Raw genomic sequence first — 27945 nt, 5'->3', positions numbered from 1 at the left:
CTACAGTGTGTCGTGTGTCTATGTCGTGTGCTCCGCATTCAACACGGCGTCCATCTCGTCCCAGGCGACGGGCTCGGACTCGCCCGGCTCGTCGACCTCTCCCCACGCCTCGTCCCACACCTCGTGGCGCTTGTGCTCGGGCACGTCCTCGAGCGGGGGCGCGGCGGCCCACGCGCGCGGGGCAGAGTCGATCGCGACGCCCATCTCGTCGCGGAGCCACGCGCGTACGCCGTCCTCGTCCCACTCGGCCTGGACGAACGACAGGCCCTCGCCAAGCGGCGGGACCGACGTGAACAGCCGCCGCGCATTCTCCACGAGCGCCATGAACTCGTCGACGTCGTCGACGCGCTCGGCCACCTCGTCCTCGGCAGCTAGCACGGCCTCGATGCTGCCGTGCTGTTGTATCAGGGGTAGCGCGCGCGCCGGCCCGACGCCGGGAATCCGCGGGCTCGCGTCCGTCCCGAGGAGGATGCAGAAGTCGATAAACGCCGCGCGGGGCAGGTCGAGCGCCGCGTCCAGCCCCGCGCCGATGAGCACGAGCGGCTCGGACGCCGTCGCGACGTTGCGCAGCAGCGGGCCCTGGCGTCAGCCCGTGGAAGCAGTTGTAACTCACCCCGTAGACCACCACGTCCGAGTCCTCGGAGCCGACGTAGTCGACCGCGCCGGCGAGCGCCAGCGCGCTGGCTAGCCCCTCGGCCTCGTACGGGATGTTGGCGGTGAGGACCGGCACGCCCATGCGCAGCAGCAGGTCGCAGCACGCCTGGTGGTCCTCTGCCAGCGGCCAGTTGAGCGCGCGTGCGTACGTGGACGAGACTTTGGACGCTTGGGCAATGATGCGGCGGGTGGCGCTGCGCGCGGCGGCGAGGGCATCGGGGGAGAGGGGAGGGTCGGCGGCAAACAAGTCGTCCAGCGCCGCGCCCTCGTCGTCGCTCAGCGCGCGCTGGCGCGGCGTCTCGGAATACACGGTGGCCGGTGCGAGGCTCGCGAACCGCGCGTCGATGACGTCCGTGTCCGCGTCGGCCAGCGTGCCCGTCAGCCGGGCGATCTCACCGCACTTGCCCCCGATCTGCTCGATGGCCGCGGTCTCGCTGTCGTACGCTTCGAGCAGTGTCTCGCGCGCCTCGGGGTTCAGCTCGGAGCGGTAGTCGGCCCGCAGGGCGTCGAGGCGCGCCAGCTGGGCTGCGGTGCGGCCGATGACCAGGGCGGTGAGCATGGCCCCAGGCGACATGGTCGTCCCGGGTGCGGCCGCGACCGCGCCGTCTGCTCGCTTCGGCGTGCCCTCCGGCTGGGGTTTGATCGCCGGGTCATCGGACGACTCGAGCGACCCCCGCTCCCACCCCAGCCGGACCACCTCCTTCTCCCGCGCACTCAGCACCGCGAGCAGATCATACTCCACAAGCAGCCTGTCGAGCCGCTCGCGCCGGCGCCCCTCGTGGAGCCGGCGGGCGTACACCAACGCGCGGGTCTGGAGCCGGCGCCGAGCCTTCCGTCAGCGCGAGCCAACCGCCCAACCCACCTCGGGTGCCTTCCACTCGCGCTCGCCGCGCTCGTCCCATATCGCTACGGGCTGGACGCCGTGCTGGCGCATCTGCTTGATCAGGCTGGGCGTCAGTGCCGGACGCGGGGCGCACCCACCTAAACCATCCGAGGAGCGCCGCGCGCCGGCTCTGGCCCGAGCTGTCTGCAAAGTGGAACTTGTTGGTGATGAGCGTTGCGTCTCTGTGGGTCGTGTCAGGAAGGAAGAGGCGGGCAAGGAAGCGTCGTACAGTGCGATGCGCTTGCCGCGAATGGCAGGGGATGCGTAGCGCTCTGGCAGGGAAGTGAGGAGGTGCGGCCTGGAGCGAGCGGACGAGGGTCAGCTGCGAAGCAAGAGCGGGAGAAGGCGAGGGCGCTGCGACTTACCGTGTCTTCTTTACCCAAGTGATGAGGCCCTGCACGCCCATTGTGGGAGTGATGGGGTGGGCAGTGAGGAGAAGTAAGTGGAAAGTGTCCCGAGTTGAATGCCCAGCTGAGCAGTATCCCGAATCGAGCCCTTGTTGTGCCTGGAGCCCCACAAGTCTTTAATCGTCGTCAGATTTTGAAGCGATGGCGAGCGAGGAAGCCGCGGCAACTGCGAATTTGCACCCTGCCGCGATCCACCCACCCAGCCAGCCAGCCCAGGCAGCCACCATCCCGGGTGCGTGCTCAGTTTGCTCCCTGGATTGTTTCGACAAAGCGCGGCCAGTCTCAGTCTACTCCATTCTCATTCCACAACTTATCATACTTAAACGTCGTCGCCGTCGGTATACCCTCCACCCCCCCTCCTCCCCCCCTCGCCACTCTCTCAACGCAGCGCATCTCGCGCCCGCCCGCACTAGCTACAATACAGTCGCGTCCGGATGGAGAGCGACCCGCTCCTCCCAAAGAGGATGCCTCCAGGCGACTCGAACCGCGGTGGCCTCTTCCCTCACGCGTCGCGCTATGCTGTCGGCGTCGGTCTCCTCCTCACAGTAGTCTTGGTACGTCCTCCTCGACCTTGCACCACCACTCACACACCCAGTTATGGACAGCCTCAAACTTTATCACGGCAGACCTAGAGACGGGCCAAGATAGCTGGAACAAGCCCTTTTTGTATGTTTATCTCTCTGCGCGCCGCGTCGCGTTGCATCAAACCCCCTCGCCCTCGCTGACACGCGCCCACGCAGAATAACATACCTCAACACGTCGTCGTTCGCAGTATACCTCATCCCAGCAGCATATCGCTACTGGAAGAAGGGCCACCTCTCGCGTGACCACGATAGGCGAGTCGCGCGAGCACCGCGCTCCATTCCCAATTCATGTCTAACCCACCCACAGGCAGTCTTACCTCGTCGTGTCACAAGAGGAAGAGGTCATTGTGACTACCCCCCACAGACCACGCCGCCCGTCGCTTGTCCTGGCGCGCTCGCACTCGCCGTCGTCGCCACGCGTGCCGCTGCACCCAGTCGATGCCCACGACGCGATCCCTGAAGAACTTGTTGCCGATCCCGACGCAAAGCTCACCGTCCGCGAGACGGCCGAAGTCGCCGCGTGGTGGAGCGCAGTATGGTTCCTCGCCAACTGGTCGCTCAACGCTGCTCTTGCATGGTCGAGTGTCGCTTCGGTCACGATTCTCAGCTCCACAACCAGTGAGTAAGCCATCAGTGATGGCGTGCTCATGTGGCGCGCGCGTCATTCGGAGCCGGTCAAGTGTGTTTGCTGACGCGTCCGAATAGGCTTCTTCACCCTCACACTAGGCCGCATCTTCAATGTCGAGGTTATCACGCGCGCCAAGGTGTTTTCTGCGGTGGCGAGGTGGGTCCATGCATAGGCGCCGGGTCGTGTCCATGCACTGACGCACCAGCTTCATTGGCGTCATTCTCGTGACCCACTCGGACTCGACCGTGCGCCGCAACCTCGTCAACGCCGCCGACATGCCCACCCATCCCGTGTTAGGCGACCTTGCCTCGCTCCTGTCGGCAATGTTCTACTCGATCTATGTCATTCTGCTCAAGGTCCGCCTGGGCGACGAGTCCAAGGCGGACACTCAGTTGATGCTTGGGTAGGTATTTGCCACGGTCGCGACGCCCCTGACACCCTCAGCTTTGCCGGCCTGTTCAACATCATCTTCCTGATCCCCGTGTTCCCCATTCTTCACTACCTGAACTGGGAGACGTTTGAGCTCCCGCCGACGCGCACGGCGTGGACCATTGTCATTGTCAACATGTTGATTACGCTGTCGAGCGACTATCTCTACGTCCTTGGTGAGTGGGCAGTGGGGTGGCGCGCGGCGCCTGCGCGCCTGCACGGTCGCGTGCCACTGCTCGGGAGTGCACATCAGCTAACACTGTCTCAGCCATGCTCAAGACGACTCCAATGCGTACGTATACGAATGTCTCAGGCTAGTGTGCAATTACTGACCCCACAGTTGTCACGATTGGCCTGTCGCTCACGATCCCGTTCGCGCTTCTCGGTTCCTTGTTTATCCCCGGCGCCAAGGACTCTATCACGATGATGTCGGTCGCCGGCGCGTCGTTGGTTGTTGGCAGCTTCTTTGTCCTCGGCTGGCAGGGGTGGGAGGATAGTACGAACGAGACGGCGTTGGAGGAGCAGGGTGAGCAGAGATGATACCATTAGACCCAGTGCAACAACAGTGTTATGTGACATGTAATGACCAGTATTATGTCGACGAGGCGCGAGCCGGCCGCGAAGCGGCGGCGAGCAGAACCAGGTGTATCGGGTGATCGGGTGTTGGACGCGCCACGTTGGCCCCAACACGCAGCGCATCAGTGGCAATGCACAATGCTGCGTGCCCCACGGATTGTTGATGCTGCGCTAGGACGAGCGAGTTGCCTCGGCAATAGGCCAAGCGGCGCCGGAAGCCGGAATGTGAGTGTGGGTGTGGGTGTGGGTGGGTGTCGATTGTGGCTTCGTCCTGAAACTGCACGTCCCGCACCGTCGTACGTCTGTGCGCCTGCGGGTCCCTGGCGGATGGCAGGCGGCTGGCCAAGCCTGCTCGATTGAGCCAGCTGCCATCTGCCAGCTTCAGTGAACACGATTGCATTCATCTTGTGCTACAGGCCAGGCCCAGGGGGCGGGAGTGGTGAATGCAAACGCCCCAAGCTGGCCAAGGTGCGACTGGCTGGTGCTGACTGGTGCCGATTAAATGGGCGTAAACAAGACGTGTTAACGAATCAAGCGTTCAAATGCCTCCGCCCAAAGTCTAATGGAACCAAACAAGCTCAGTCCACGTGTGGCACGGCCGCAGCGTCGCCGTCGCGACGTCCGACGTGACGACGGCGAGCGCAGCGCGCAGCAGCGCCGACCAGCTAAACATAGCTAGCGAGGTGCGTCGCGGTGTGCACGAGGTGACACCTAACCAGACGTACTAGCGCAAACCTTGCGCCTGCCGGACGACCCGGAGGCAGCGACGCTCGCCGCACGCAGCAGTGAAACACGCATGGGTATTCAAGGGGTGCCTCGGCAACCTTGAGCAGGCGGAATGTGCGTGTACAATATGTACGTGAGTGTCAGCGCGCGTCGGCGCTGCTGACGGACGCAGCGGCACAGCGCAGGCGTCGTGCTCTCCCGCCGTAGGCACTGCCGCCGGGTCGGGTCGTCAGCCGCCTCCGCCCACCGTGCCCCGTGCCTCCGCTGCGTGGTGCCGCAGCTGAGCTTGTTCGAGGCGGGTGTGCACTGCTGAGCTTGTTGGACGCGAGTGAGTCAGAGGAGATCTCTTGTGGCATGCAAACACTGGCAGGCAGAGGGAAGACAACTGGCGAGGGAAGACATAAAGGCTGCAGTGTGGTCGCGACTGATTTTACTCGGGCTCGTCCGTCTTCCCTCTCCCCACCACACTGTCTACACCTCCCCCCCCCCCCACCCACCATGCTCCCACTGATATCCCTCGCCCTCGTCGGCCTGGCCAGCGCCTCCCCCGCCCCCTCCCCCCGCAGCGTCAACACGGGCTGGCCGTACGGCAGCGACAAGATCCGCGGCGTCAACCTCGGCGGCGTGAGTCGCCCCCTCCCCACCCCACTGACCCCCAGTGGCTCGTCACCGAGCCGTGGATCACGCCCTCGCTCTACGACGGCACCGGCAACCCCGGCATCGTGGACGAGTGGACGTTTGGCGCGTACCAGGACCGCGGGGTCGCCGCCGCCCGGCTCAAGCAGCACTGGGACAGCTTCTACACCGAGGCCGACTTTGCGCAGATCGCCGGTGGGTACAGAAGTAGGCGGCTAGCTGACGCCCAGCCGCGGGCCTCAACCACGTCCGCATCCCCGTCCCCCACTACGCCTGGGCACTCGCCCCGGGCGAGCCGTACATCCAGGGCCAGGCGCCATACCTCGACAAGGCGATCGGCTGGGCGCGCAACCACGGCCTCAAGGTGCTCGTCGAGCTCCACACGGCCCCCGGCAGCCAGAACGGGTACGACAACTCGGGGCACAAGGGCGATGCGCGCTGGCACACGGACCGCAACAACCTCGCCGTCACAAAGCAGGTCCTCGGCCAGCTGTCGCTCAAGTACTCTGACCCGTCTTGTGAGTGCCTGCCCCCACCCCTCCGCCCACACCCCTCCGCCACCAGCCCGGCTCACGCACGCCCCCAGACTGGCAGGTCGTAACCTCCATCGGCATCCTCAACGAGCCCGCTGGCTACCTCTCGCCCGAGCTCCTCAGCACCACGCGCCAGTTCTACTACGACGCGTACGGCGCCACGCGCTACCCGTGGGCGCTGCAGGGCTCCGGCGCAAAGTCGGGCCTCGCCATCATCATATCGGACGCGTTCCAGCCCCTGTCCTACTGGAACGGAGCGTACACCGAGCCCAACTTTGAGAGCATGCTCCTCGACCACCACTACTACCAGAGCTTCACGCCCAGCATGCTCCAGTGGTCGTGGCAGGACAAGGTCAAGGGCGTGTGTGCCGAGGCAAACTCGCTCCGCTCGTCGCCGCTGTGGGTCGTCGTCGGCGAGTGGAGCCCCGCCGCCACCGACTGTGCAAAGTACCTCAACGGCCGCGGCGTCGGCGCGCGCTACGATGGCAGCTACCCCGGCTACAGCCGCGTCGGCTCGTGCGAGGGCCTGACGGGCAAGGCCAACCAGCTGCGGGGGTGAGTCGCGGCCCGCCGGGCGCCACGAGCTGACGTTAGCGACTTCAAGGAGTTCATGCGCCAGTTCTGGGACATCCAGACGCAGGGCTTTGAGAACAACGGCCAAGGTGCGTGTTCCGCCGCAAAGTCTACTCACACGCGCAGGCTGGATCATGTGGACGTGGAAGACTGAGCAAGCCGACGAGTGGTCGTACGCCGGCGGCCTCGCCGGCGGGTGGATCCCCCAGAACCCGACCCAGCACAAGTACGCCTACTCGAGCGTGTGCAACTAGAGGCGGATAGACGAGAGAAAGACGAAAGCATGGCGACGACCTTATAATCCTTTGACGCGCATACCAAGAAGACCATAGTCATACCTGTCGCTCGTTAAGCGGGCAGCACAGCCTAGCCATAACCCATACCTGCCATGCCGCAAGGCGCTGAAATGAATAACGTAGCTTGTCAGTCGTCAGCCAGTGGAGCTACCGTTATGCATGTAGAGCCGACAACAACACTTTGACACGCCCTAGTCATCGTCTTCCTCGGCCAGCAGGTGCCCCACCTCCTCGTCGGGCGAGCGCCCGTCCTCCGGCGCGTTCCCAGCGTCGGTGCTGCGCAAGATGTGCAGCTGCTCATCGGTCCACTGGGGGTCGGCCACAGACTTGACGACTTCGGTGCGCGCCTCGACCTCGTCGGCAGTGGGGTCGCGCGCGCCGACGCGCATCTTGTCCCACACGTCCTCGTTGCGCTCCTCGTCGCGGCCTCTGGCGCGCATCTTGCGCAGCTGAGCTCTCATTCTCAGCTGCTTGAAGTAGACGCCCTTGCGCTTCTTCTTGGCCGGCTGGTCCTCGTCGTCGTCGTCGTCGCCAAACATGTCGTCTTCGTCGTCGTCGCCCTCGACAAACGTGATAATGACCTCCTTGGACGGCTCCCCCTGCCCGACCACCTCGTAGTTGCGTATTCTGTCGTACGCCGTGTGCTGCGGTGTGAGCTAAGCACATGAAAACGCCAACTCACAGGAAACACCTCGTCGACCTTCTCGTCGCTCTCGGCCAGCGTGTCCCACATGGTGGCCACGGCAGCCTCGTCCATCGGGTTCTCGAACATCTCGCTGACCCGGCCGAGGTCCTCTTCCTTGGGGAGGAAGAACTCCATGATCTGCTGGTCGTCCTCGAGGATGGGGCGGAGCACGGCGCGGCTCAGGCGCTCGCCCGACGCCTGCGCACGCGGGTCGCTCGACGTCGCTACCGACGGCCGCTCGGGGAACTTGATCATGATGTACGAGTTGGACCATGCGTCGTCGTCGGGCAGGATGTCGTACGTCTCCACGACGCGCAGGTGCTTGCGCTTCGGGTCGGGGTGCTTCATGTCCTCGGCCGCCTCGGCGCGCACGTCGGCAAACGTCTTGTCGATGGTCATGATCTGCGCCGCTTCGGACGCGTCCACAATCTCCTCCTTCTTCAGCGCCATCGCCCGGCGCTTCTTCGCGCCGTCACGTCGCTGGATGTACGACGAGTTGCGCATCCACGTCACCTCGTTCGCCTTTGGCGCCGGGCCCACGCCGTTCGTCGCAGCCGCCAGCCGCAGGGGTGTCAAGAGCGCAAGGTCGGCCGCGTCGGTCACGCGCGAGGCGTCCGTGACGGGGTTCAAGGCTGGGGACGTCAGTTGGTTTACAACTGAGATGGGCCGTCGATTCAACTCACCCGCCTCGTTGCCATCCCACACGCCCTCAAACTCGTTCAGGTCGATCGGCATGCCCATCTCCGAGTCGACGAGCATGGGGAATGGTGTCGTCGACGCCAGCTGGTTGAGATAGCTCGGCTCGCCCAGCCGCTGGATGTCGGTCGACACATTGAGGAGCTTTGGGGGGAACGGCAGGTCCGGCAGCGGGTTTTCGAACCGCACCTTCACCAACAGGTCGTTGCTTGGGCGGGTCAGCACTGCCCGGTGCCCTGTACACTTCCACACTCACGAGGACTTTTTGGACATCTTGTTGGCCAGGCGTTGAGAGCTGTTTCGGTGATGCAGTCTTGTTGGGACGCATCTCATTGTCGTAGCCGCTGCAGAAGTGGAGACTGGTGAGTGTCGGCGGAAGTAAATCCACGTGGGATTTCCGGGGTCCCCACGCTCGCACAGTCTGTTGTTTTGCCCAGCTGAGTGGACTTGAACCTCGACGCGCCGGATTTTGGACAAACAGCTACATCTCGCACCTTCCCTACCTTCCCTCACACCCTCCGGCACCTCACCAATGCCTCGCTCGACAACACTGACACCACCATGACGCATCCCCCGAAAACGACAGATGCCATGGTACCAACAGACGAGCCCGCGCCCGGCTCAGCAGAGCTGCTCGACGAGCTGCTCCGCGAGGCGCACGCCCTGACGAGCACGGCCAAGGGGGAAGGCGACGCCTCGGCCGTCGATGTGTCGCGCTTCCGCAAGCTCATCGAGGTGCTCTTCAACGCGTGTGTCATCAGCCCGGCCTCCCGCGATGCTGGCCAGGCGTCCCAGGTCGGCCTGGAGCAGGCCCATCTCACCCTCTCCATCCTCTCGCGCCAGGCCGAGTCCCACCCCGAGCTGCTGCTCGCCTTTCCGCCCAAGGACACCGCGCCGCAGCAGCCCTTCTACGCCTGGATCATCACGCGCATACTCATCGCCGTCGCGCAGTACGAGGACGTCGCTGGCGCCGGCGCGCTTGTCCAGGACCTCTGCGACACGGCCGCGCGCATCCTCATCGTCCTCGCCCGTGACATGTCGGATGGGGACGCGACAACGTACATGCGCGGTCTGAGGCGCGTGTGGAGGGTGCTCAGGGAGCTATGCGCGTACGCAAGAGGTGAGTGGGCTGAGAGGAGACGTGCTGACTGTGAAGAATCTCTCGAGCAGAAACCGAGACCGACGCTCCTTGGATTCAGCGACATGCCGACGTCCGCGGACCACCTTCCAGCCCTCTTCGCTCTTCAATTGTCTCTCACTCTTCCGTTCTCCAACGACGCGGTGCTCGACGTAGCGTCCATCCTGTCAAGCTTCGGCGTCCAGGCAGCCCAGTTGCCACCGTCAAGACAAGTACGGTACCTCTCGGTCGTCACGGACGCGGTGCGAGTCGTCCGTGTCTCGCAGGTCCTATCTAGAGCCTCGATGGCTGTTGCAAAACTCGAAGAATCCGACGACACCCATTGGCAGGAATCGTTTGCAGGCTGGCTGAAAGCTGTTGAGCAGCACGCCGAGCCAGCCCTGCGAAGGGACGTGTGGTGGGGCTTGCATTCGAGAGTGGCAACCTTCAACCTCAACACCGTCTATGGGCGCGAAGCGATCAACTTCCTCCTTACGCCTATCCCAGACCATGTGTCGCAGCCAGCCATCGTTTCTCTGATCTCATCGGAGATCCTTGGGCGATGGAGGGACCAAGCGTCTTTCAGCGGCGACGCGACAGTTCGTCAGAAGATTGGCGGGGTGATGCACCTCCCGGCGTCGACCTCACTGAAGCGGAAACGCGAGGAGAACCCTGTCGAACGACGGGTGAGGGACATTCTGAGAACCAAGGCTCCGGAGCTCAACATCGAGGGCGACCTTCTGGAAACGCTACCAAACGCTCTCTCGACTTTAGGCCCTAGCATCTCGTTCAAGCTTCTCGAGACTACGCCTGAGCTGGCTTGCGCGCTTGGACAGTGTTCAGCATCACACAACCCACTGCCTGATAATGTTGCCAGCACCTGGCTCTCCGGCTGGACCGAGGTTGGCGACGACCGCACCCTTCTTCGAGCCCTCGGTGTCGTCCTTCTCCATCTGGACCCGGCGACAATTCAGAGACAGACCTGGGACCAGCTCATGCAAATCGCATGGCGTGGAGCCAGGTCGCCTGATCGAAGGGCACGCCTTGCCGCTTGGTAAGTAGACCTGAGAGGCAGAGGCTGACCCCCAAGCCACCTTGTTTCAACCGCCTACCGCTTCCTCTCACAGACCAACAACCCCGACGGTGCAAAGCGAACAGGCAAGAATGTGGACAGGACGGGCAAGATTGTGGACAGGATCCCAGAGCTGCTCAAGTGCAACCTCCATGTTCAGGAGACGGCGACGCGCCTACTGGGTGACGTCGGCCGCGATGCCACAGAACGGGATCTGGGCCACATCCTAGAGCTGCTGCTTGAGCGATTCGGCTCAGACAGCAGCCCAGTCAGGAGCCTGGCCTACACTCAGCTGCTAGACATTGCAGCGCATAGGAACAAACAGCCTTACAACCTGCTGTCGCCATACCTCTCTCGAATCAGCGTTATCATGGCAGAGAATCTGATTCCTCGGCCCGAGGTGGTGGCCATGACAATGTCGTTTCTCGGCCTCAGCCGCCAGGCCTTCTTCAATCTCGCTCGCAAGTATGTTGTCCCTGCCTTGGTGGTCAAGCGAAACCGTGCTGCCCTCGAGATGTTGTCGAGTATCTTCAACGACAAGCTGGGCCTCATCCTCATTGCAGACGGAAGCGCCATTCTTGCCGAAATATTCCTCACCCCAAGTGCAACCCACCAGGCCATGGCCTTCCTCGGGACTCTCCTCAACGACCTCATCAGCAGTAGCTCAAGTTCATCGGCCACAACGCTTGACAAGTACATTCGGGCATCGGTCGTTCCGTTGATAGTGGCCGTCGTTATCGAACTAGGCGACGAGGACCCCAAACGGCAGGCGGTGGCCACGCAGGCTCTCGGCGCCATCCAGCGAATGGAGACCGCCATCAACAGCGACGCCGGGGACCTTGGCGCCTTCTTGAAGCCACATATGCTTGGTGTTCTCGCTGCCTTGACAGAGCAACTTGTGACACCCCGCACCCCGGCAGACAGCCGTCGTAAGATCATTCGCAGTGTCGGCGAATTGATCGCTTTGGTCGGCGACTCGATGTCTTCCTTCTCCCCACAGATCATTGCAAGTCTTCAAAGCACCCTTGAAGTCGAGGAGCTCCGGCTCCAGACTTTGAACACCTGGGACACATTTATCAACATGCTGCGCTTCACCGACGTCGGACCATTTATCGGACCAACAATAGCAGCTCTGGTATCGATGTGGCCTTCGTTCAAGCCAGAGGAGCAAAAGGCGGCGACTCGCATCATCACAAGAATCTCTTACGACGCTTCGAATCTCAAGCCCTTCCTCGACGACATTGTTCGCTTCGACCACGTTCCCGAGCTGAAGAAGCTGTCTCGAACTCTCCTTGGCTACAGGAAAGATTGGTCGACTCGAGACTACTTGGACAAGTTGATCGAGCGAACCAACAACAAGAACGTTGCCATTGCCACAAACTCGATGCGAGAACTGCGCGATCTTCTGAGGGACAAGTACTCAGATGTCGTCCCCCTCGCCCGCGGTGACACTTTCGACCCCATCGTCGGCAAGGTCGTACGTTCGCTCCTGGGTGCTGTGACCCGGGATGCTGAGCTCGATGAGCTCCACGATCTGTCCTTTGAATGCTTTGGTCTTCTGGGCGCTCTCGACCCCGACCGCTTTGTCGCCCTCCGCGATGAAACGTCCATGCCAGTCAAGTCCAACTTCAACGACCACGACGAGTCCGTCCAGTTTGCCCTACGCCTTATTTCCGATCTCCTCGTCGGCGCCTTCCGATCAACGAACGACACCAAGCATCAGAGGCAACTCTCGTATGCCATCCAGGAGCTGCTAAAGTTCTGTGGCTTCGACAAGCGTATCGTCAACCTCAATTCGTCGGTGCCTCTCAAAGTCCGAGAGCGGTGGGCGAGCCTCAGCAAGGATGTTCTCGAGACCGTGACGCCACTGCTCGATGCACAGTTCCAGCAAAGTCAGGACAGGAACACACTGTCGACATACCCGATCTACCCGCAGATGAAGACATATCGCGAGTGGGTACAAGCCTGGACTGTCGACCTCATTGGCCGTGTTGCCAAAAGCGGTCACAATGGCGATGCCCAAGCCATTTTCAAGGTCTTCAACAGCGAGCCGAAGAACCAGGACGTCGCAGTGGCCCACCATCTGCTGCCACACCTAGTGCTCTACGACCTCCTCTCGGGTGATTCCAAGGCTCCGGAACGAATCAGGAAGGAGATTTACGATGTCCTCCGTGATCAAGTTGGAGCAGCGCCGCCCATTTCGGGACGCGACGACGACGGATCAGCTCGACAGGCAGCGGACAAGCGCATGCTCGCTTCCCAAGTCATCTTCGACCTGTTGGATCACTTGAGTAAATGGCTTAGGCAAGCCCGCGCGGATCGTACGGTGCGGTCGTCACACCTGGAACCCGTCGAACACCTTCTGTCCAACATCGACACCGAGTTGGCCGCCAATGCCGCACTCAAGTCTCGTGCATACGCCCGATCCCTCCGAAACTTCGAAGAGCGAGTGGTCCACCTGCGCAACAACGAAAAGCGGGAGAACAAGGAGCTTCAGACTTACTTTGAGAGTCTGCACGAAATCTATGCGGAACTCGACGAGCCTGATGGAATGGAGGGTGTATCAGCCTTCGTTGTCAGCCCTACTCTTGAACTCCAGATTCGTGAACACGAGAGTACTGGCCGATGGACAGCTGCCCAGAGCTGCTGGGAGGTTCGACTGCAACAGCATCCAGAGGATATCAACCTGCATCTCGGGCTGCTCAAGTGTCTCAAGAACCTCGGTCATTATGGTAAGCAGCCAACCCTGTGCACCTTTGCTGACAATCTTCAGACACGCTCCGCACTCATATCCGCGGTGTTCTCAGTCGCAACCCTTCTTGGGAGGATCAGCTTGCTCCGTTCATGGCAGAGGCCCCTTGGAAGCTGAGCCACTGGGAAGACGTCCGCAAAATTCAGAATCCTCCCCCCATCGCCGGCGTCTTCCTGGCCATGCGCTTCGGCGGCGATGTCGACAATGCCCTAACGGTCGCTCGTCGTCGCATCGGAGCCGGGATCACAACCCGCGAGTACTCCCGTGCATATGAGGCCATCTTACAGCTGCACATGCTGCGTGAAGTAGAGATGATCCACCAAGCCGACTCAGCATTACAAGCTCAGCCCAAGGATGTAAGCGCGGCGAATGCCTCGGTCATCAAGACACGACAAGCCAATAACCTCATCGAGACGTTGGCTGAGCGGTTCCAAACGTCCTTACCCTCGTTCCGTGCTCGAGAGGAGATCCTCAGCAAGCGGCGAACGGCCTTCTCTTTGGTTTCATCGCCTCGTCTGCGGCCTGAAGTTGGGCATGCCTGGATCCAAAGTGCCAGGATTGCTCGAAAAGCAGGCTACGCCCAGACTGCGTACAGCGCCGCCCTTCAGGCCCAGGACGCCGAGGCACCATTCGCGTTCATTCAGCAAGCCAAGCTGGTTCACGAGAACGGCAATATTGTCAAGGCCCTCCGGGAGCTCGAGCATCCGGTGTCAACCATGATCAAGCTGTCCGAGAGCGGTAATGGCGTGGTCGACCTCACAGGCAGTGGAGATGGGCGCAAGACTGAGGAAGACTTCCGTCGAGACCGCAGCTTGGCAAAGGTATGGAGTCAAACGCATGTTCTGTGGGTACTGACGACTAGGCTGCGTTGCTGGAGGCTCGTTGGGCCAACGAGGCGGACCGCTTCGATGACAATGTGGTAATTCGCCGGTTTAAGAAGGCCATCGAGTTGGGAATGACGTGAGTACTGGATAGCTGCCAACATCTGACGCTCGCAGCCTCGAGTCGCCCCGCTACCACCTGGGCCACTACTATGACACCCTGGCAGAGAGCTTGAGGGTTGCGATTGAAGCTGGTGGCCAGTCTGTTGGACGCCTACATGAGAGCATGTGAGTTGAGTTCGTAACAACGGCAGGCTGACTGTTGCAGGGCGGCCTACAACTTCCACACGTGTCTCCACTACTTTGAAGCGCTGCAATGCGGCGTCAAGTACATCTACCAGACAATGCCGAGGCTTCTCACTATCTGGCTTGACCTGGGAATGAAGGAGAAGGAGCTGAAGAGGTTGGTGGCCGTTGGTAGGTGTGGTGCTGACCGTCCAGGCAAGGCGTGACCGATGCGCTCATCAAGATCAACAACCTCATGGAGAAGGCCCGCTTCGAGGTGCAGACCTACCAGTTCCTCACAGCCTTCCCGCAGCTCATCTCCCGAATTACCCACCCCAACGAGACGGTCCAGGAGACGCTTGTCAAGGTTGTCTACCGAGTCATCAGGGATTACCCCGCTCAATCTCTGTGGACGACGATCGGTGCCATGCAGTCCAACCGGAAAGAACGACGAGAGGTCACCGAGAAGGTGCTCAAGAGGGCGGTGGTGAGTGATCATCAGACGGCTGGGGCTGATTTGTGAGCAGGATGGACGCAGGTCGGAACTGCAGACGAGCATCAACGATGCCAGGAAGCTATCGAGTGTTCTACTCCGGCTGGCCGAAGACAAGCCCGAGTCGACAAAGGTTCGCGACGCCCTCATCTCGAAGAAGTACACCTACGTCAAGGCGGCGTTCCCTTCGACCATGATCCTGCCTCTGCAGGATGCTCTGACCGCCACATTGCCTCAACCTGGTTCGGCCCTCAAGACACATCGGCCATACCCAGTGCAGCCCGTCACGATCGTTGGTGAGTGCCCCCTGTTGTGCGCTATTCTGACAAGCTTCAGATATCTATGACAAGGTCGAGATTATGCCCTCGCTGCAGCAGCCTAAGAAACTCATCTTCATTGGGTCGGATGGCAAGCGTTACCCATTCTTGTGCAAGCCGCACGACGACCTGCGAAAGGACGCTCGACTGATGGACTTCAATTCGATGATCAACAAGTTCCTCAAGTCGGCGTCCGAGTCGCGTCGCCGCCACCTCTATATCCGCACGTATGCGGTGATGCCGCTGAACGAGACATGTGGCTTGATCGAATGGGTCACCAACACGAACGCGCTTAAAAGCCTACTTGAGCAAGGCTATGCGCGCCACAAGAAGCGCGTTTACGTGAGTGGCTGCCGGCGGCGTCAGGCTGACGTGCATCAGACCGGCGAGATCTACAATGCCCTCGACCAGGCTCGCAAGACTGAGAAGTTTGAGCAGGAACTGCCAAAGGCATTCAAAGACAAGGTTCTGCCACAATACCACCCGACAGTGTTCCACGAATGGTTCCTGCTGAATTGGCCTGAACCAACAGCGTGGCTGACGAGCCGCACCAACTATGCCCGCACGCTCGCCGTCATGTCGATGATCGGCTACGTTCTTGGTCTTGGTGATCGGCATGGCGAGAACATCCTGTTTGACGGCCTGACGGGCGACACTCTCCATGTCGACTTGAATTGTTTGTTCGACAAGGCCAAAACGTTTGAGGTGCCGGAGCGGGTGCCGTTCCGGCTTACGCACAATATGGTGGATGCGCTGGGTGTCACCGGAGTGGAGGGTGAGTGTGGAGGCACACGGTGCACGGCCGATTCGCTTCTGACGCATTCTTCAGGCGTCTTCCGCAAGGCAGCGGAAATCACAATGGACATTCTCCGGTCCAACCAAGGGTCGCTGATGAGTGTGCTCGAGGCATTCGTCCACGACCCGCTTGTCGAGTGGACCAAGTCATCGCGATCGAAGGAGCGAGACGTCCAAAAGCAGGCCGACAAGAACCTCAATCCGATCAAGAAGAAGCTCCGCGGAGTGTCGCTTGGGGATACCGAGATGACTGTGCCGAACCAGGTCGAGTATTTGATCAAGGAGGCGACGAGCATTGTCAACCTGTCGCTTATGTACGTTGGGTGGGCGCCGTGGCTGTAGTTTAGTAGTTTTGTTAGATAGTTTAGCACGCCCTCACATCCCGGCATTATGTTGTAGCTAGTAGCTAGCAGAAGGTAGTACATGCATCACCATGCCCGCGCGCGCCCGAGAACAAGGTCTGTAGTGATCGCCTAGAACTTGAGCTCGTGGAAGCGGTCCGACTTGGAGAGACCCCACGAAGCCTTGAGGTACTTGCCAAGGTTGTCGACCTTCTTGACGGCGGCGAGGATGGAGGCGTCGACAGCCTTCTGCTCCGACTTCTTCTCCTCGGGGAAGGCCTTCTTCTGCTCGCCCTCACCGAAGAACTGGCCCTCCTTGGAGGCCTTGGCGGCCTTGGCCTTGACAAAGTAGGCGTCGTTGACCGACTCGGGGACCTTGACGGCGGCAACGTCGACCTTGGTCGAGGTGGCGATAACGTAGGCCTGCGAGACGCGACGGAGGGGGACACCGTTGAGCTTGAAGGGGCCAGTCACGAGGAGGAGGCCCGAGTCGAGCTGCTTGAGGAAGACGACGCGGCGGCCAGCGAAGCGGCCAGCAAGGAGGATGAGGACAGTGCCGGGGGTGATCGAGGCACGGAGCTTGGCCTTGCCAGCGGCCTTGCGCGAGACCTTGGGCTTGCGGACGTCCTCGGTGGGGTAGTACTTGGACGCCTTGGCGGTGGGGATGACGCGCTTGCCGCCGTTGGCCTTGCCGCCGACAGTCTTCTCGACGGTCGCGGGGGCCTCGGTCTTGGCGGGGGCAGTGGCGGTCTTCTTGCCTGCGGGGGGTCAGTGGTGCTCCTGCTGCTTGCGCTCGTCGTGGTCCTCCCGTCGGTCGTCGTGTGCGCGCGGCTTGCTGGTCGTTGTAGATGTCGGAGATCTGCAAACGGCCAAACCTCGAACTGGCGTGCGTCTGCGTCCCATCGCACGCCAGCCCGAACGACGCCGCGCGCACACACGCCGTCCTCGCCATGCTCCCGGCCGTCCCGGCCGTCCCCGTCTGTCCCATCCCTCGCGATCTCCTCCCTCGCCATCGCTCTCCGGCCAAACACCCACCCTTGAAGAGGCCACGCTTAGCGGCGACCTGCGAGCGCGACAGACGGCCGACGTTGCGCGAGATAGGGGCGGAGCGAGCCATCTGTGGAGCGTTAGGGCGGTGTTGTGACGGAGGTGGTGTGGGCTCGGTGCGCACTTTTGTGGTGTCTAGAGACTTGATGGTTGTGGGAGTCTGGCTTGACTGAACTTGCGAGTAGCTGCTGCCGTCGGCGGTGGGCGGTGGGGAGGGGAGTGAGCGAGCGAGCGTACGGTGGCAGGCTGCCTGGGTGAGTGAGGCTCGGCTGCTCCTCTGCCAGGCGAGCGACCTCGCTCACCCAGGGCTCACTCTCACTGTACGACAAGTCCGCGAAACTGCAGCGGAGATTTCAAAATCGGCATTATACTTGGTGGCACCTCCCATCCCCTTCGGCGCTATGCACAATCGCCGATATTCCCGCGCCCCCACAGACCCTGACACCCGGACCCTACGTCACGGCCGAGCCATCTCCTCAGCGTCAACAAATGACCATCGCCCAGCGCACAATCGCCCATCCCCCCGCAATGGCAGCCGCGCCGCACGCCGACCCCAACTTCCCGCCCAACCTCAACATCGCGCCGCTGCACCTCGCCGGGACGGCAGCCACGCCCGACGCCGACGCGCACGGGCAGGCGGCCGCGATCGCGCGGTACGGCATCGCCGGGCGCGTGTGGGAGGCGACGGCGGCGCTCGTGGCCTACCTGACCCCCGGGAGCGCGCTCGAGCCCCCGTGCAGCCTGTTCTCTGGGCCGGGGCCGCACCGCGTCGTCGAGCTCGGCTCGGGGCAGGCCCTGGCCAGCTTGCACCTCGCGTCCCACCTCCCCGCCTCGGACCGCATCGTCCTCACCGACCTGCCCGAGGTCGTGCCCCTCTGCGAGGCGAGCATCGCGGCGTGGCGCGCGCGCGAGGGCGGCGCCGGCGCCGACGTGCTCGCGCGGCCCCTTGCTTGGGGAGCGGACGTGGAGAGCGTGGCCGCCCTCGGGCCGTTCACCCACATCCTGATGTGCGACCTCGTGAGCTGCGCCTTTGGTCGGAAGCTCACACCAGGTTTACTTCCCCCACCTGTACCCGCCCCTCCTGCGCACCCTGCTCGAGCTCACCGAGCCGCCGAGCGTGCCGACCGAGGGGGACACGTTCGGCCCCGAGATCATCATGGCGTGTGGGTAGCTCGTCTGATCATCTGAGTGAGCTGACCCGCGCAGGGAAGTCCCGCTCCCTCGCCCTCGAAGAGTCCTTCTTCGACTCGTTTGGCCGGTACTTTGAGCTCACGCCCGTCCTCGGCGGCGACTGGGACGAGGAGCGCATCTTCCTGTGCCGCCGGTGGCGCGTCACGGACGAGTGGCGGCTCCCATCCCTCCAGCATGTCATGTCGCCCCAGCCCGGCGTCGTGGTCAAGCGCAGCTTTGGCCTCGTCGACGACCTCTTCGCCCATCTGGAGTGGTAGGCTGAGGACAGCTGCTCCGACTACAGCACCGCACGCAATTCACAGGGTATTACATTGTTGGCCATTACAAAATGCTGGGTGGTCGACTTCCGTGTCTCTCTGCCATCATATCTACTTCTCTCTTGGGCTCTACAAAAAGTACTCTATTGCCTGTAACATGTTAGCATCGTTGGTTCAGTATGCATGGTTCGCGATCTCACCTTTGCCGATGCTTGCTGCTGTGCAGGTCCGTCGCGCTGCAATGTCAGTGTGCTGTCTCGCCAAGCTCGCGCCAGCACCCACCTCGTTCTCTGGTGCTGCGTCAAAGACGTTGAAGTATCTGCCTCCACCCGGCGACACCTCGAGGATACTGGCCATGTTGCCGCATCTAATCATCAGCCACGGCACGGCACGGCACGCCACTCGAGCCCCACCTGTAACAGTAATTTGGCGCACTCCACACCGTGCTGAGCTGGTCGTTGTACAGCACAGAGTAGCCCTCCATACAGAGCTGGTGGGCGCGCAGCACATGGTTCATGTCGTTGAGCTGCAGGAACTTTTTGACGATCGACGCGCCAAACGTGTATCCTGCTCCCCTGTTCCGCGTCAGCTGTGCCGCCACGCCATGACCCCCGTCCGCCCACTCACCGTGGACTGATCGCAAAGTCCTCCTTCTCTGGGTCGGGGTCCGACCACACGAGGTCGGCCATCGGGCCCTCGTGCGGGATCTCTCGGAAACGGTCAATGACCTTGATCTGGTCAATGTGGTGGATTGAGGGGCTAAGGCCGCCGTGGACGCAGAAGATGGCGTCGTCAATGACACACGACAGCGTCAGAAAGTCGAACATGTCGGTAAAGTACTGCCACACGGTGGGCGAGCCGTACTTGCGCGTGCACTCGAGGTAGAAGCCATAGGTCTGGGTATCGTGAGTACGCAGCCGCGTGCAAAGCGACCACACCAACACCCAGGACTCGCGACGCTCAGACATCCGTTCTCTCTTCGACGCTGGCGGGTTCCTGCAAGCAGTGTACCGCTGCCCAGCGCCGGCCTTCACACGACGTTGCTTCAACGCCCCTCAGAGTCCTCTTTTGTAAAGCTTCATCTCTGCAGTCGCGCCCGGGTGTGTGGGCGCAGGGCACAAACTCACTTGTGTCACGGCACGCGACTCGTGGTTGCCGCGGATGAGCTGGATGCGCTCGGGGTATCGGAGCTTGAGGCACGTGAGGAGCGAGATCGTCTCGACAGAGTGCAGTCCGCGGTCAACGTAGTCGCCTGCGGGGGTCAGCATGGGTGTGCCGGGCGACGGCTTGTTCGGCTTGGCGGCGTCGGCCGAAGCGCAGCGCCGCTGACAGCACACGCACCGAGGAACAAGTAGTTTGTGTTTGGGGCCGAGCCACCTATCCTGAAGATCTCTATCAAGTCGTGGAACTGGCCGTGAATGTCGCCGACGACCGTGACGGGGGACGAGACGTGGACGACGTTGGACTCGCGCATGAGCACCTCCTTGGTCTTCTCGCATATTTCGCGAAGCAGCGCTTCGCCGAGCAGCTGCTTGTTCTTGAGCCGCTCGATGCACGCATCGAGGTCGAAGGGCGCCATGCATGGACGATGCGGGCGTGCCGGGGGGTGCCGGGTGGTGGTGGTAGTGTGTGAGGGTAAGAGAGAGTGAATGCAAAGGTGAAGGAGTGAGAGAGATTGTTGAGAGATGATCAGTGATGATGATGATGCATTGTTGCTGGCGGCGGCGGGTTTGACTTAGCCGTGCCTGGGCAAGTGCGGCTGCGGCGGGTGACTTGTGAGCGTGGCGCAGCGGCGGCGGGCGGCGTTCATTGTCTCGTCTGTGACCTCTTGTCACGACTCTACCAAGGGCGAGGCGAAGCTGCAGGCAGCTTGCAAAGGTGAATAGGTAGACAATGTTCAAGACCACATACCATGCAACAATGGGAGGTGCATGTTGCGAGCGATTCCAGCCAGCTCAAGGTGAGGTGGGCCTGCCACAGGCGCCTCTATGGAACTCGTCCCCCCTCCCCACACACCCCATTGTACTCAAATTTGCTGCTTCTCCTCTCTCTTCTTGTCCTACGTCTATCCGTCTCATTCTCTTGTCGATTGCTGATTGCTGCGAATGCTTATGTACTCTCTGTCCACTTGCCACCCAACTCCGCCAAAAGTCTCGACCTGCTGAATGCTCCCGCTCTAAGGCACATGGCAGCCGAACCCACTGGAGGCTCCTCGTCCGTCTGCAGTCTGCTGTTGTACAATGCACCGGGTACGCTACAGTCGCCCGGCCACCCCCGCGGCCAGCACCTCGGGCCGGTCCACAACGGCCATGGCCATGCCCGACGCCATGTGGACCAGCACGTGGCAGTGGAGGGCCCACACGCCGGGGTTGTCCATCTGCCACACGAGGCGTGCCCACCCGCGGCGCGGGATCGAGAAGGTATCCCGCAGCACCAGGCCGGTCTGCGGCACCGCGTCTCCGCCGTACGCGCCCCACCCGACGGCGGCCTCCGCGCTGGCCAGCACGGCAAACTTGTGCCCGTGCAGGTGGAACGGGTGGGGCGCCTCGTCGCTGTTGTTGATGACGAGCTCGATCCACGGCGCGGTGCCGTTGTTGCTCGGCGCGTACAGCACCATCTGGGTCTGCGGGTCGAACGGGAGCGCGCCGCGCGCCGGAGCCGCAGCGTACGGGTCGAGCGGGAAGACGGGTGCCGGAGCCTCGGACGCCGCGAATGACTCGAGCAGCGGCGTGTCCGAGGCGCGCCACGACGTCCGGTTCATGTAGGATACCGGCACGAGGCCCTGCGTGTCGAGCTTGGGCATGGTGACCGTGACGGTCGTGCTGATGGCGTACGCGGTCGGCAGGGCGGGCGGCGTGCGCGGAGCGAGCAGGTGCATCGGGGCGTCGTGGCACGCGCCGGCCATGGCGTCGCCGTCGCCGCCCGGGACCCACCCCTCGCTGGTCGGCAGGCCGCGCGGCTCGCGCCCGCCCCGCACGCGGACCACCGCGGCGCCCTCGTACACGGCCGAAGGGTTGGGCACGTTGAAGCACTCTGGGTCAAGCGCCGCGCGGAGCCAGAATGCCCCGGCTCGCGGGTCGACGAGCACGTCGTACCGCTGCCCCGGGGCTATGCTCAGGCGCGTCGTCGTGAACGGCACGATCGGCGTGCCGTCCGCCGCGACGACGGTGAGGACGTGACCGTCGAGCGAGAGCGTGAGGTGGCCTACCGCGCCAGTATTAACGAGGCGCAGCCGGGCCCGCCGCCCAGCGACCAGCCCGACCTCGCTGTACCCTCCCTTCCGCTCGTCACACGCCTCCCGCACGCCCGGCCGCATCTCCTGCGCGCAGTCGTACACGCCCCTCCCGTTTACTAGAACCGCGTCCGGCGTCGGCTCGAACCCCAGCGACCGGCGCGAGAGGAACCACGCGAGCTGGTCGATCCCGGGCGTGTGGTACCAGTCTCCCAGGAGGATGGTGTGCTCGTCGGCCGTTGGCGCCTCGTCCCCGCGCACCACGAGCCCGCCGAACACGCCGTCGGAGCGCTGCATCCCCGCGTGCGAGTGGTACCAGTGCGTCCCGGCGTCCTCTGGGCCCAGCGTAAACTCGTACACGGCGCTGCTGCCGGCCGGGATCGCGCGGCCCGAGAAGCCGGGCGCGCCGTCCGCGCCAGGCGTGCCCCGCATGCTCAGCCCGTGGAAGTGGAGCGCGAGCGCGCTCTCCGCCCCGGGGGGGAGGAACGCGTCGACCCGCGTGCTGAACAGGTCGCGGTACGTGCTGTCCCAGGTCGACGTGTTGGGCGGGAGCGCGTTGTGCACTGTGATGCGGAGCGTGTCCCCGACGCTGGCGGTTATCAGAGGGCCGGGGAACGCGCCGTTGATGAGCAGCATCGGCCGCTCGACGCCGTTCGGCGCGCCGCGCCCCGCGGTAACGGTGAGCGTGTGCGCGCGCACCCGGGGCCGCGAGGCGCCGAACCGGTGCCCCCGCCCGCTTGGGGGCGAGGACAGCTGCCACAGCGCGAGGGTGAGCAGCACGAGGAGCGCGCCGGCGAGCAGCGTCCGGCTGGCGTGCCGGCCGTGGTGGCCCATGGCGTAGCGGCCGTGGTGTCCCATCGCGAGGGAGGTGGTGAGGTTGCGGCGTCGTCGCAGTCGTCGCACTCACAAAGTTGACATCTCTTCCTGCTGCTGGCCTCGCCGGCCTCCTCCCGGCACGCCCCCTCGGTCTCTTCGACCGCTGCCCCTCTCGGTCCGCGATAAATGCCGCATGCACGCCACAAACGTGGCCAGTAGCAGCGCACCGGGTTGTCACCAGTCCACATGCCGAGCGGGAGGCGCTCGATCGCGACTGTTCTCGATGTTCTTCGGACTCGCCCGCACCCACGTTGCTGTTGCAGGCCAATGGATTAGTAGCCGATAAGTTAGTGCCTGGGTTTAGCGCGTTGAGCGATATGCAAGTACACAAATAGCTAGGCCCAAGCCTGCCCAAGCCTGTGTTTCAGCAACATGCTGTCGTCTCGGCGTCTGCAGATGTGCCGCTGACAAACGTGCCGGCGTGACTGGCCAGCTGGTTGCTGGCAGCGACAAGCTGGTGGCACGGAACTGAACCCAAGTGGCATAAAGGTGCCACGAACACTACGGCCAGCTGAGCAGTGCTGCCTCTCCCCCTCACCCAGCTCAACTCGATGGCCTCGCTCCTCCTCAGCGCTCTGGTCGCCGCGTCGGCCGTCGCCGCCGCGCCCGACGCCCGTGGCGGCCTCGCCTCGCTCGACCACATCATCCTGTTCATGCAGGAGAACCGCGCGTTCGACCACTACTTTGGCACCATGGCCGGCGTGCGCGGCTTCGGCGACCCGAACGCCGTCATTGCAAAGGACACGAACAAGACGTCGTTCTACTCGCCAATCAACACGACCAACACCAAGCCCGCGCCGCCGGCCAACGTCCCCTACCTCCTCCCGTGGCACTTCAACCACCAGGGCGGTAACGCCAACGACCGATACCAGTGCGCGTCGGCCGGCTCGAACGGGTGGACGGCCAACCACAATGCGTGGGACGGGGGCAACAACAACAAGTGGGCGAGCAAGAACACGCCCTACTCGCTCGGCTACTACCGCCGCGAGGACACGCCGTTCCACTGGGCCCTCGCTGAGGGCTGGACCGTCGCCGACGCGTACCACGAGAGCGTGATCTCGTCGACCAACCCCAACCGCATCTCGTGGGTCGGCGGCACGATCGGCGTGCTCCAGTCCAAGGCTGGCCTCGGCGGACCCTCGGTCGACAACTACGAGACCCCCGGGTGCGAGACGGCGCCGGACGGGTCAAAGTACTCGTGCTACCCGTACAAGTGGAAGACGCTGCCCGAGTACCTCGAGGCGGCCGGCATCTCGTGGCAGGTCTACCAGGACCGCGACAACTTTGACGACAACCCGCTCGCGTGGTTTGACCAGTTCCAGCGCGCGCCGCAGAACTCGAGCCTCGCGCAGAAGGGCCTCAAGTTTGTCGGCCTCAGCAAGTTCTACGCCGACGCGCGCAACGGCACTCTGCCGGCAGTGTCGTTCATTGTCGGCCCGACGGCGCTGTCGGAGCACACGCCGTACGGCCCGCTCGACGGCGCTTGGCTCCAGCAGCAGGTCGTCAACGCCATTACGCAGGGTAAGGCGTGGGACAAGAGCGCGCTCGTCGTGTCGTACGACGAGACGGGTGGTTGGGCCGACCACGTCCTGTCCCCCCTCCCGCCGACTGACACGGCCGATGAGTGGATCAACGACCCGTTCACCGCCGGTAAGGGCCAGCAGCCCGTGGGCCCGGGCTTCCGCGTGCCCTTCTACGTCGTATCGCCGTACACGCGCAACGGCGGTGTCTTCTCCGAGGTCTCGAGCCACGAGTCGCAGATCCTCCTCGTGGAGAAGTGGGCAGCGGCAAAGGGCAAGGGCTTCCACTTTGCCGACATTGGCGCCTGGCGCAGGTCCCACATCTCTGACCTGACCCGCATCTTCGACTTCAGCAAGGCCGACACGAGTATCCCGGCGTACGAGCCCGTGCGCCAGGCGACACAGGACCCCAAGACGGGTCTTTACAACGGCGCGGCGACGTGTGCTGCCAAGTACGGCGGCGGGCAGCCCACGGTGCCGTACACCCAGGCGGACGGGGACGCTTGGGTGCTTGAGAAGGGTTTCAAGAAGGTCCGCGGCAACCCCGGCGAGGGACACTTCTACGTTCTCGTCTGCGGCAAGCAGGCGCTCACGTTCAATGCCAACGCGAACATGGCGCAGCTCCACCAGGTGTCGGACAAGTACGACGACCCGAGCCAGCGCTTCGTGTTCCACGCCGTCGACGCCACGCCCAACAACACGCGCTTCCGCCTCCAGCCGTTTGGCCGCGCCGGCGTGTTTATCGGCAGCGATGGCAAGGCGGCCACCAGTGCCGAAGCCGCTGCCATCTTTACCATCACCGACCAGAGCAACGGCAGGGGCTTCTCCGTCGACTGTGTTTCGGGCTCGGCTGGCGGCAAGCCTGGTTATGGCAACGCCCGTTGCAAGGTTGGCGACAAGCTCGCTGGCGTGCAGCTGTTCTCTGTCTCGTACTAGATTGAAAAAGAAAGTCGCCAGAGTGCGTACGCTTGTAGTGAAAGTGAAAGAGTCGGACACTATGCAAGGGGTTTGGAGATGGATCCAAGACAGAACGATCCGTGCTCGTTTGCCACCCAACGCAGCCAAAGCCTCGACTGGCCGTCCACGTGGAAATACTCCCGCCGTCCACATTGCCAGCCGAATCCACTGGAGACTCATCGTCGACCACGAACCCACCTCCCTCCACCGCTGCATCACACCTCCCTCCCCACCTAGCTCACGCGCACGACACCCCCACGCCGGCAGCAGCACCATGGTTCTCGCTGACCTCGGCGCGCGCCTTAACGGCGCCCTCAGCCAGTTCTCCAAGGCGTCCTCGGTCGACGACGCTGTGAGTCGGGCATCGACCCCCCCGGGAGCTCGTCTGACCCACGCAGGCTATCGATGCGCTCCTCAAGGAGCTCTGCTCCGCCCTCCTCGAGTCCGACGTCAACGTCAAGCTCGTGTCCCAGTTGAGGGCGCGGGTCAAGGCCAAGGTTTGTGCAGCCATGTGCTGTGGGCCGAGCTGACGAGCTTTAGGTTAAGAAGAGCCTCGAAGACGCCGAGAAGGCCGGCGGACGTGAAGCAAACAAGAAGAATGTTGTTCAGAAGGTGGGTGGAGTCAAAGTATTGGACACCAGCTGACATGACAGGCCGTCTACGACGAGCTCGTCGCCCTCGTCGACCCCGGCACCGAGCCATACAAGCCTGTCAAGGGCAAGGTCAATGTCATCATGGCCGTTGGTATTCAGGTGCGTCGCGTTCTCTCCTCGCGACGCACAGCTGCTAACCCCACTAGGGTGCGGGTAAGACGACGACGTGTACCAAGCTCGCGGTGCACTACCAGCGACGAGGCCTGCGATCATGTCTCGTTTGTGCGGACACTTTCCGTGCCGGTGCCTTCGACCAGCTCAAGCAGAATGCGACCAAGGCCAAGATTCCCTTCTACGGTAGCTACACCGAGACGGACCCCGTGGCCATTGCTGCCCTTGGTGTCGAGAAGTTTAGGAAAGAGCGCTTCGACGTCATCATTGTCGACACGTCGGGTCGCCACAAGCAGGAGAGCGAGCTGTTCGAGGAGATGGTCGCTATCGGTGCTGCCGTCAAGCCTGTGAGTGGCAGCTTTCCATATCGGGCGCCGCCAAGCTGACGCTCCAGGACATGACGGTCATGGTTCTCGACGCATCGATCGGTCAGGCAGCCGAAGGCCAGAGCAGGGCCTTCAAGGACAGCAGTGACTTTGGAGCCATCATCGTGACCAAGCTCGATGGCCACGCCAAGGGTGGTGGAGCCATCTCTGCGTGAGTAGCAGCTGCGGTGATTCGGAACCAAGCTGACTCGCCAGCGTTGCTGCGACCAAGACCCCCATCATCTTCCTCGGTACCGGCGAGCACCTGAACGACCTTGAGAAGTTCGCTCCCCAGCCCTTCGTCTCCAAGCTCCTGGGCATGGGAGACATCCAGGGCTTGATGGAGCACATGCAGGACATGGCCATGGCCAACCCCGACCGCCAGAAGGACCTGGCCAAGAAGCTCGAGCAGGGCAAGTTCTCCATCCGCGACTGGCGCGAGCAGCTGTCCAACATCATGAGCATGGGCTCGCTGTCCAAGATCGCCTCCATGATCCCCGGAATGCCAGCAGGCATGATGGAGGGCGGCGAGGACGAGGCCGCCGGCAAGCTCAAGCGCATGATCTTCATCACCGACGCCATGAGGCAGGACGAGCTCGACTCTGACGGATTGATCTTCGTAAGGGCAGCCATGTTGGCTCTACTAACACCCACAGTTCAGCTTTGACAAGGAGGGCAACCCCGTCGGCCTGAACCGCCGTGCGCGTCGTGTGGCCAAGGGAAGTGGCACGTCCGTGCGCGAGGTCGAGGAGCTGCTCGCCCAGGCCCGCATGATGGCTGGAATGGCGCGCCAGGCCGGCGGCCAGAACGGCTGGATGACGGCCATGAACAAGATGCAGGCCGCTGCAGGCGGCAAGCCTCTCGGACCTGGCGGCCGGCCGTCGCAGGCCCAGATCGAGGCCATGCGCAAGGCGATGCCCCCAGACATGATGCGCAAGCTCCGCGCCGCGGGGCCCCAAGGAGCGCAGAAGATGCTCGCCGATATGGCAGGAGGAGGCGGCTTCCCCGGTATGCCTGGGATGGGCGGACCAGGCGGCGGTGGAATGCCGTCCATGGCTGAAATGCAAGGTGAGTTGTTGAAGACGGTGTCGTGCTCTACCGTCGAACTCGTTCTCGCCACATCCGCCACATCCCTCCCGTACACGCAGATCCCTCCCGTACACACACATCACTCCCTGCCACACACACATCACTCCCTGCCACACACACAGCCCCGCCACATCCCTCCCCCCTCGCGGTCCCCCTTCTTCCCCAGTTCACCCTCCAAGTTCAGCGCTGACGCAACACAGAGGCCATGAAGGCGATGGGCATGGGCGGCGCTGGCGGCGGCGGCGGCTTCCCTGGCATGGGAGGCGGCATGCCCGACATGTCCCAGATGATGAAGATGATGGGCAACATGGGCATGGGCGGCCTCGGTGGTGGCCGCTAAGGCCGCTG

At 62.9% G+C, this 27945-nt stretch overlaps 11 protein-coding genes across 11 annotated transcripts; 6 read left to right on the top strand and 5 right to left on the bottom strand.

The window, feature by feature from the left end:
• Positions 1-18: 18 nt before the first annotated feature.
• Positions 19-1943, bottom strand: Q8F55_008043 (uncharacterized protein; the record flags this gene model as incomplete). Its single annotated transcript, XM_069356447.1, has 6 exons — positions 19-579; positions 614-1483; positions 1517-1601; positions 1636-1719; positions 1767-1835; positions 1903-1943. 6 exons carry the CDS (start codon positions 1941-1943, stop codon positions 19-21), a joined length of 1710 nt encoding a protein of 569 aa, XP_069206288.1.
• Positions 1944-2378: 435 nt separating this feature from the next.
• On the top strand, positions 2379-4125 carry Q8F55_008042 (uncharacterized protein; the record flags this gene model as incomplete). Its single annotated transcript, XM_069356446.1, has 9 exons — positions 2379-2498; positions 2540-2610; positions 2685-2780; positions 2836-3146; positions 3234-3312; positions 3362-3559; positions 3601-3761; positions 3854-3877; positions 3926-4125. The coding sequence occupies 9 exons, from the start codon at positions 2379-2381 to the stop codon at positions 4123-4125; spliced, it is 1260 nt and encodes a 419-aa protein (XP_069206287.1).
• Positions 4126-5014: 889 nt separating this feature from the next.
• Q8F55_008041 (uncharacterized protein) lies at positions 5015-6883 on the top strand (the record flags this gene model as incomplete). Its single annotated transcript, XM_069356445.1, has 6 exons — positions 5015-5020; positions 5060-5090; positions 5754-6041; positions 6110-6611; positions 6651-6718; positions 6756-6883. 6 exons carry the CDS (start codon positions 5015-5017, stop codon positions 6881-6883), a joined length of 1023 nt encoding a protein of 340 aa, XP_069206286.1.
• A 233-nt stretch (positions 6884-7116) lies between these two features.
• On the bottom strand, positions 7117-8579 carry Q8F55_008040 (uncharacterized protein; the record flags this gene model as incomplete). Its single annotated transcript, XM_069356444.1, has 4 exons — positions 7117-7569; positions 7608-8242; positions 8294-8514; positions 8563-8579. The coding sequence occupies 4 exons, from the start codon at positions 8577-8579 to the stop codon at positions 7117-7119; spliced, it is 1326 nt and encodes a 441-aa protein (XP_069206285.1).
• A 288-nt stretch (positions 8580-8867) lies between these two features.
• Positions 8868-16300, top strand: Q8F55_008039 (uncharacterized protein; the record flags this gene model as incomplete). The annotated part of the gene is made up of 13 exons (XM_069356443.1): positions 8868-9426; positions 9463-10477; positions 10514-13227; positions 13269-13603; positions 13832-14068; positions 14110-14207; positions 14246-14356; positions 14397-14531; positions 14570-14840; positions 14881-15142; positions 15183-15505; positions 15545-15938; positions 15993-16300. The coding sequence occupies 13 exons, from the start codon at positions 8868-8870 to the stop codon at positions 16298-16300; spliced, it is 6762 nt and encodes a 2253-aa protein (XP_069206284.1).
• A 131-nt stretch (positions 16301-16431) lies between these two features.
• RPL6 (60S ribosomal eL6 domain-containing protein) lies at positions 16432-17712 on the bottom strand (the record flags this gene model as incomplete). Its single annotated transcript, XM_069356442.1, has 4 exons — positions 16432-17057; positions 17335-17416; positions 17471-17534; positions 17666-17712. The coding sequence occupies 4 exons, from the start codon at positions 17710-17712 to the stop codon at positions 16432-16434; spliced, it is 819 nt and encodes a 272-aa protein (XP_069206283.1).
• A 162-nt stretch (positions 17713-17874) lies between these two features.
• Positions 17875-18794, top strand: Q8F55_008037 (uncharacterized protein; the record flags this gene model as incomplete). Its single annotated transcript, XM_069356441.1, has 3 exons — positions 17875-18363; positions 18398-18509; positions 18553-18794. 3 exons carry the CDS (start codon positions 17875-17877, stop codon positions 18792-18794), a joined length of 843 nt encoding a protein of 280 aa, XP_069206282.1.
• Positions 18795-18923: 129 nt separating this feature from the next.
• PPG1 (putative serine/threonine protein phosphatase) lies at positions 18924-20373 on the bottom strand (the record flags this gene model as incomplete). Its single annotated transcript, XM_069356440.1, has 7 exons — positions 18924-18944; positions 18995-19030; positions 19077-19161; positions 19208-19369; positions 19422-19690; positions 19922-20046; positions 20136-20373. The coding sequence occupies 7 exons, from the start codon at positions 20371-20373 to the stop codon at positions 18924-18926; spliced, it is 936 nt and encodes a 311-aa protein (XP_069206281.1).
• A 675-nt stretch (positions 20374-21048) lies between these two features.
• Positions 21049-22884, bottom strand: Q8F55_008035 (uncharacterized protein; the record flags this gene model as incomplete). The annotated part of the gene is made up of 1 exon (XM_069356439.1): positions 21049-22884. The coding sequence occupies one exon, from the start codon at positions 22882-22884 to the stop codon at positions 21049-21051; it is 1836 nt and encodes a 611-aa protein (XP_069206280.1).
• Positions 22885-23453: 569 nt separating this feature from the next.
• On the top strand, positions 23454-25358 carry Q8F55_008034 (uncharacterized protein; the record flags this gene model as incomplete). The annotated part of the gene is made up of 1 exon (XM_069356438.1): positions 23454-25358. The coding sequence occupies one exon, from the start codon at positions 23454-23456 to the stop codon at positions 25356-25358; it is 1905 nt and encodes a 634-aa protein (XP_069206279.1).
• A 295-nt stretch (positions 25359-25653) lies between these two features.
• On the top strand, positions 25654-27937 carry SRP54 (Signal recognition particle; the record flags this gene model as incomplete). Its single annotated transcript, XM_069356437.1, has 9 exons — positions 25654-25731; positions 25778-25876; positions 25920-25991; positions 26033-26131; positions 26179-26490; positions 26538-26680; positions 26725-27127; positions 27165-27576; positions 27798-27937. 9 exons carry the CDS (start codon positions 25654-25656, stop codon positions 27935-27937), a joined length of 1758 nt encoding a protein of 585 aa, XP_069206278.1.
• Positions 27938-27945: the final 8 nt, after the last annotated feature.

This window comes from Vanrija albida (assembly GCF_041260175.1).
Source record: "Vanrija albida strain AlHP1 chromosome Unknown contig_6, whole genome shotgun sequence".
Taxonomy (NCBI): domain Eukaryota; kingdom Fungi; phylum Basidiomycota; class Tremellomycetes; order Trichosporonales; family Trichosporonaceae; genus Vanrija; species Vanrija albida.
This window is presented reverse-complemented; position numbering and strand designations above follow the sequence as displayed.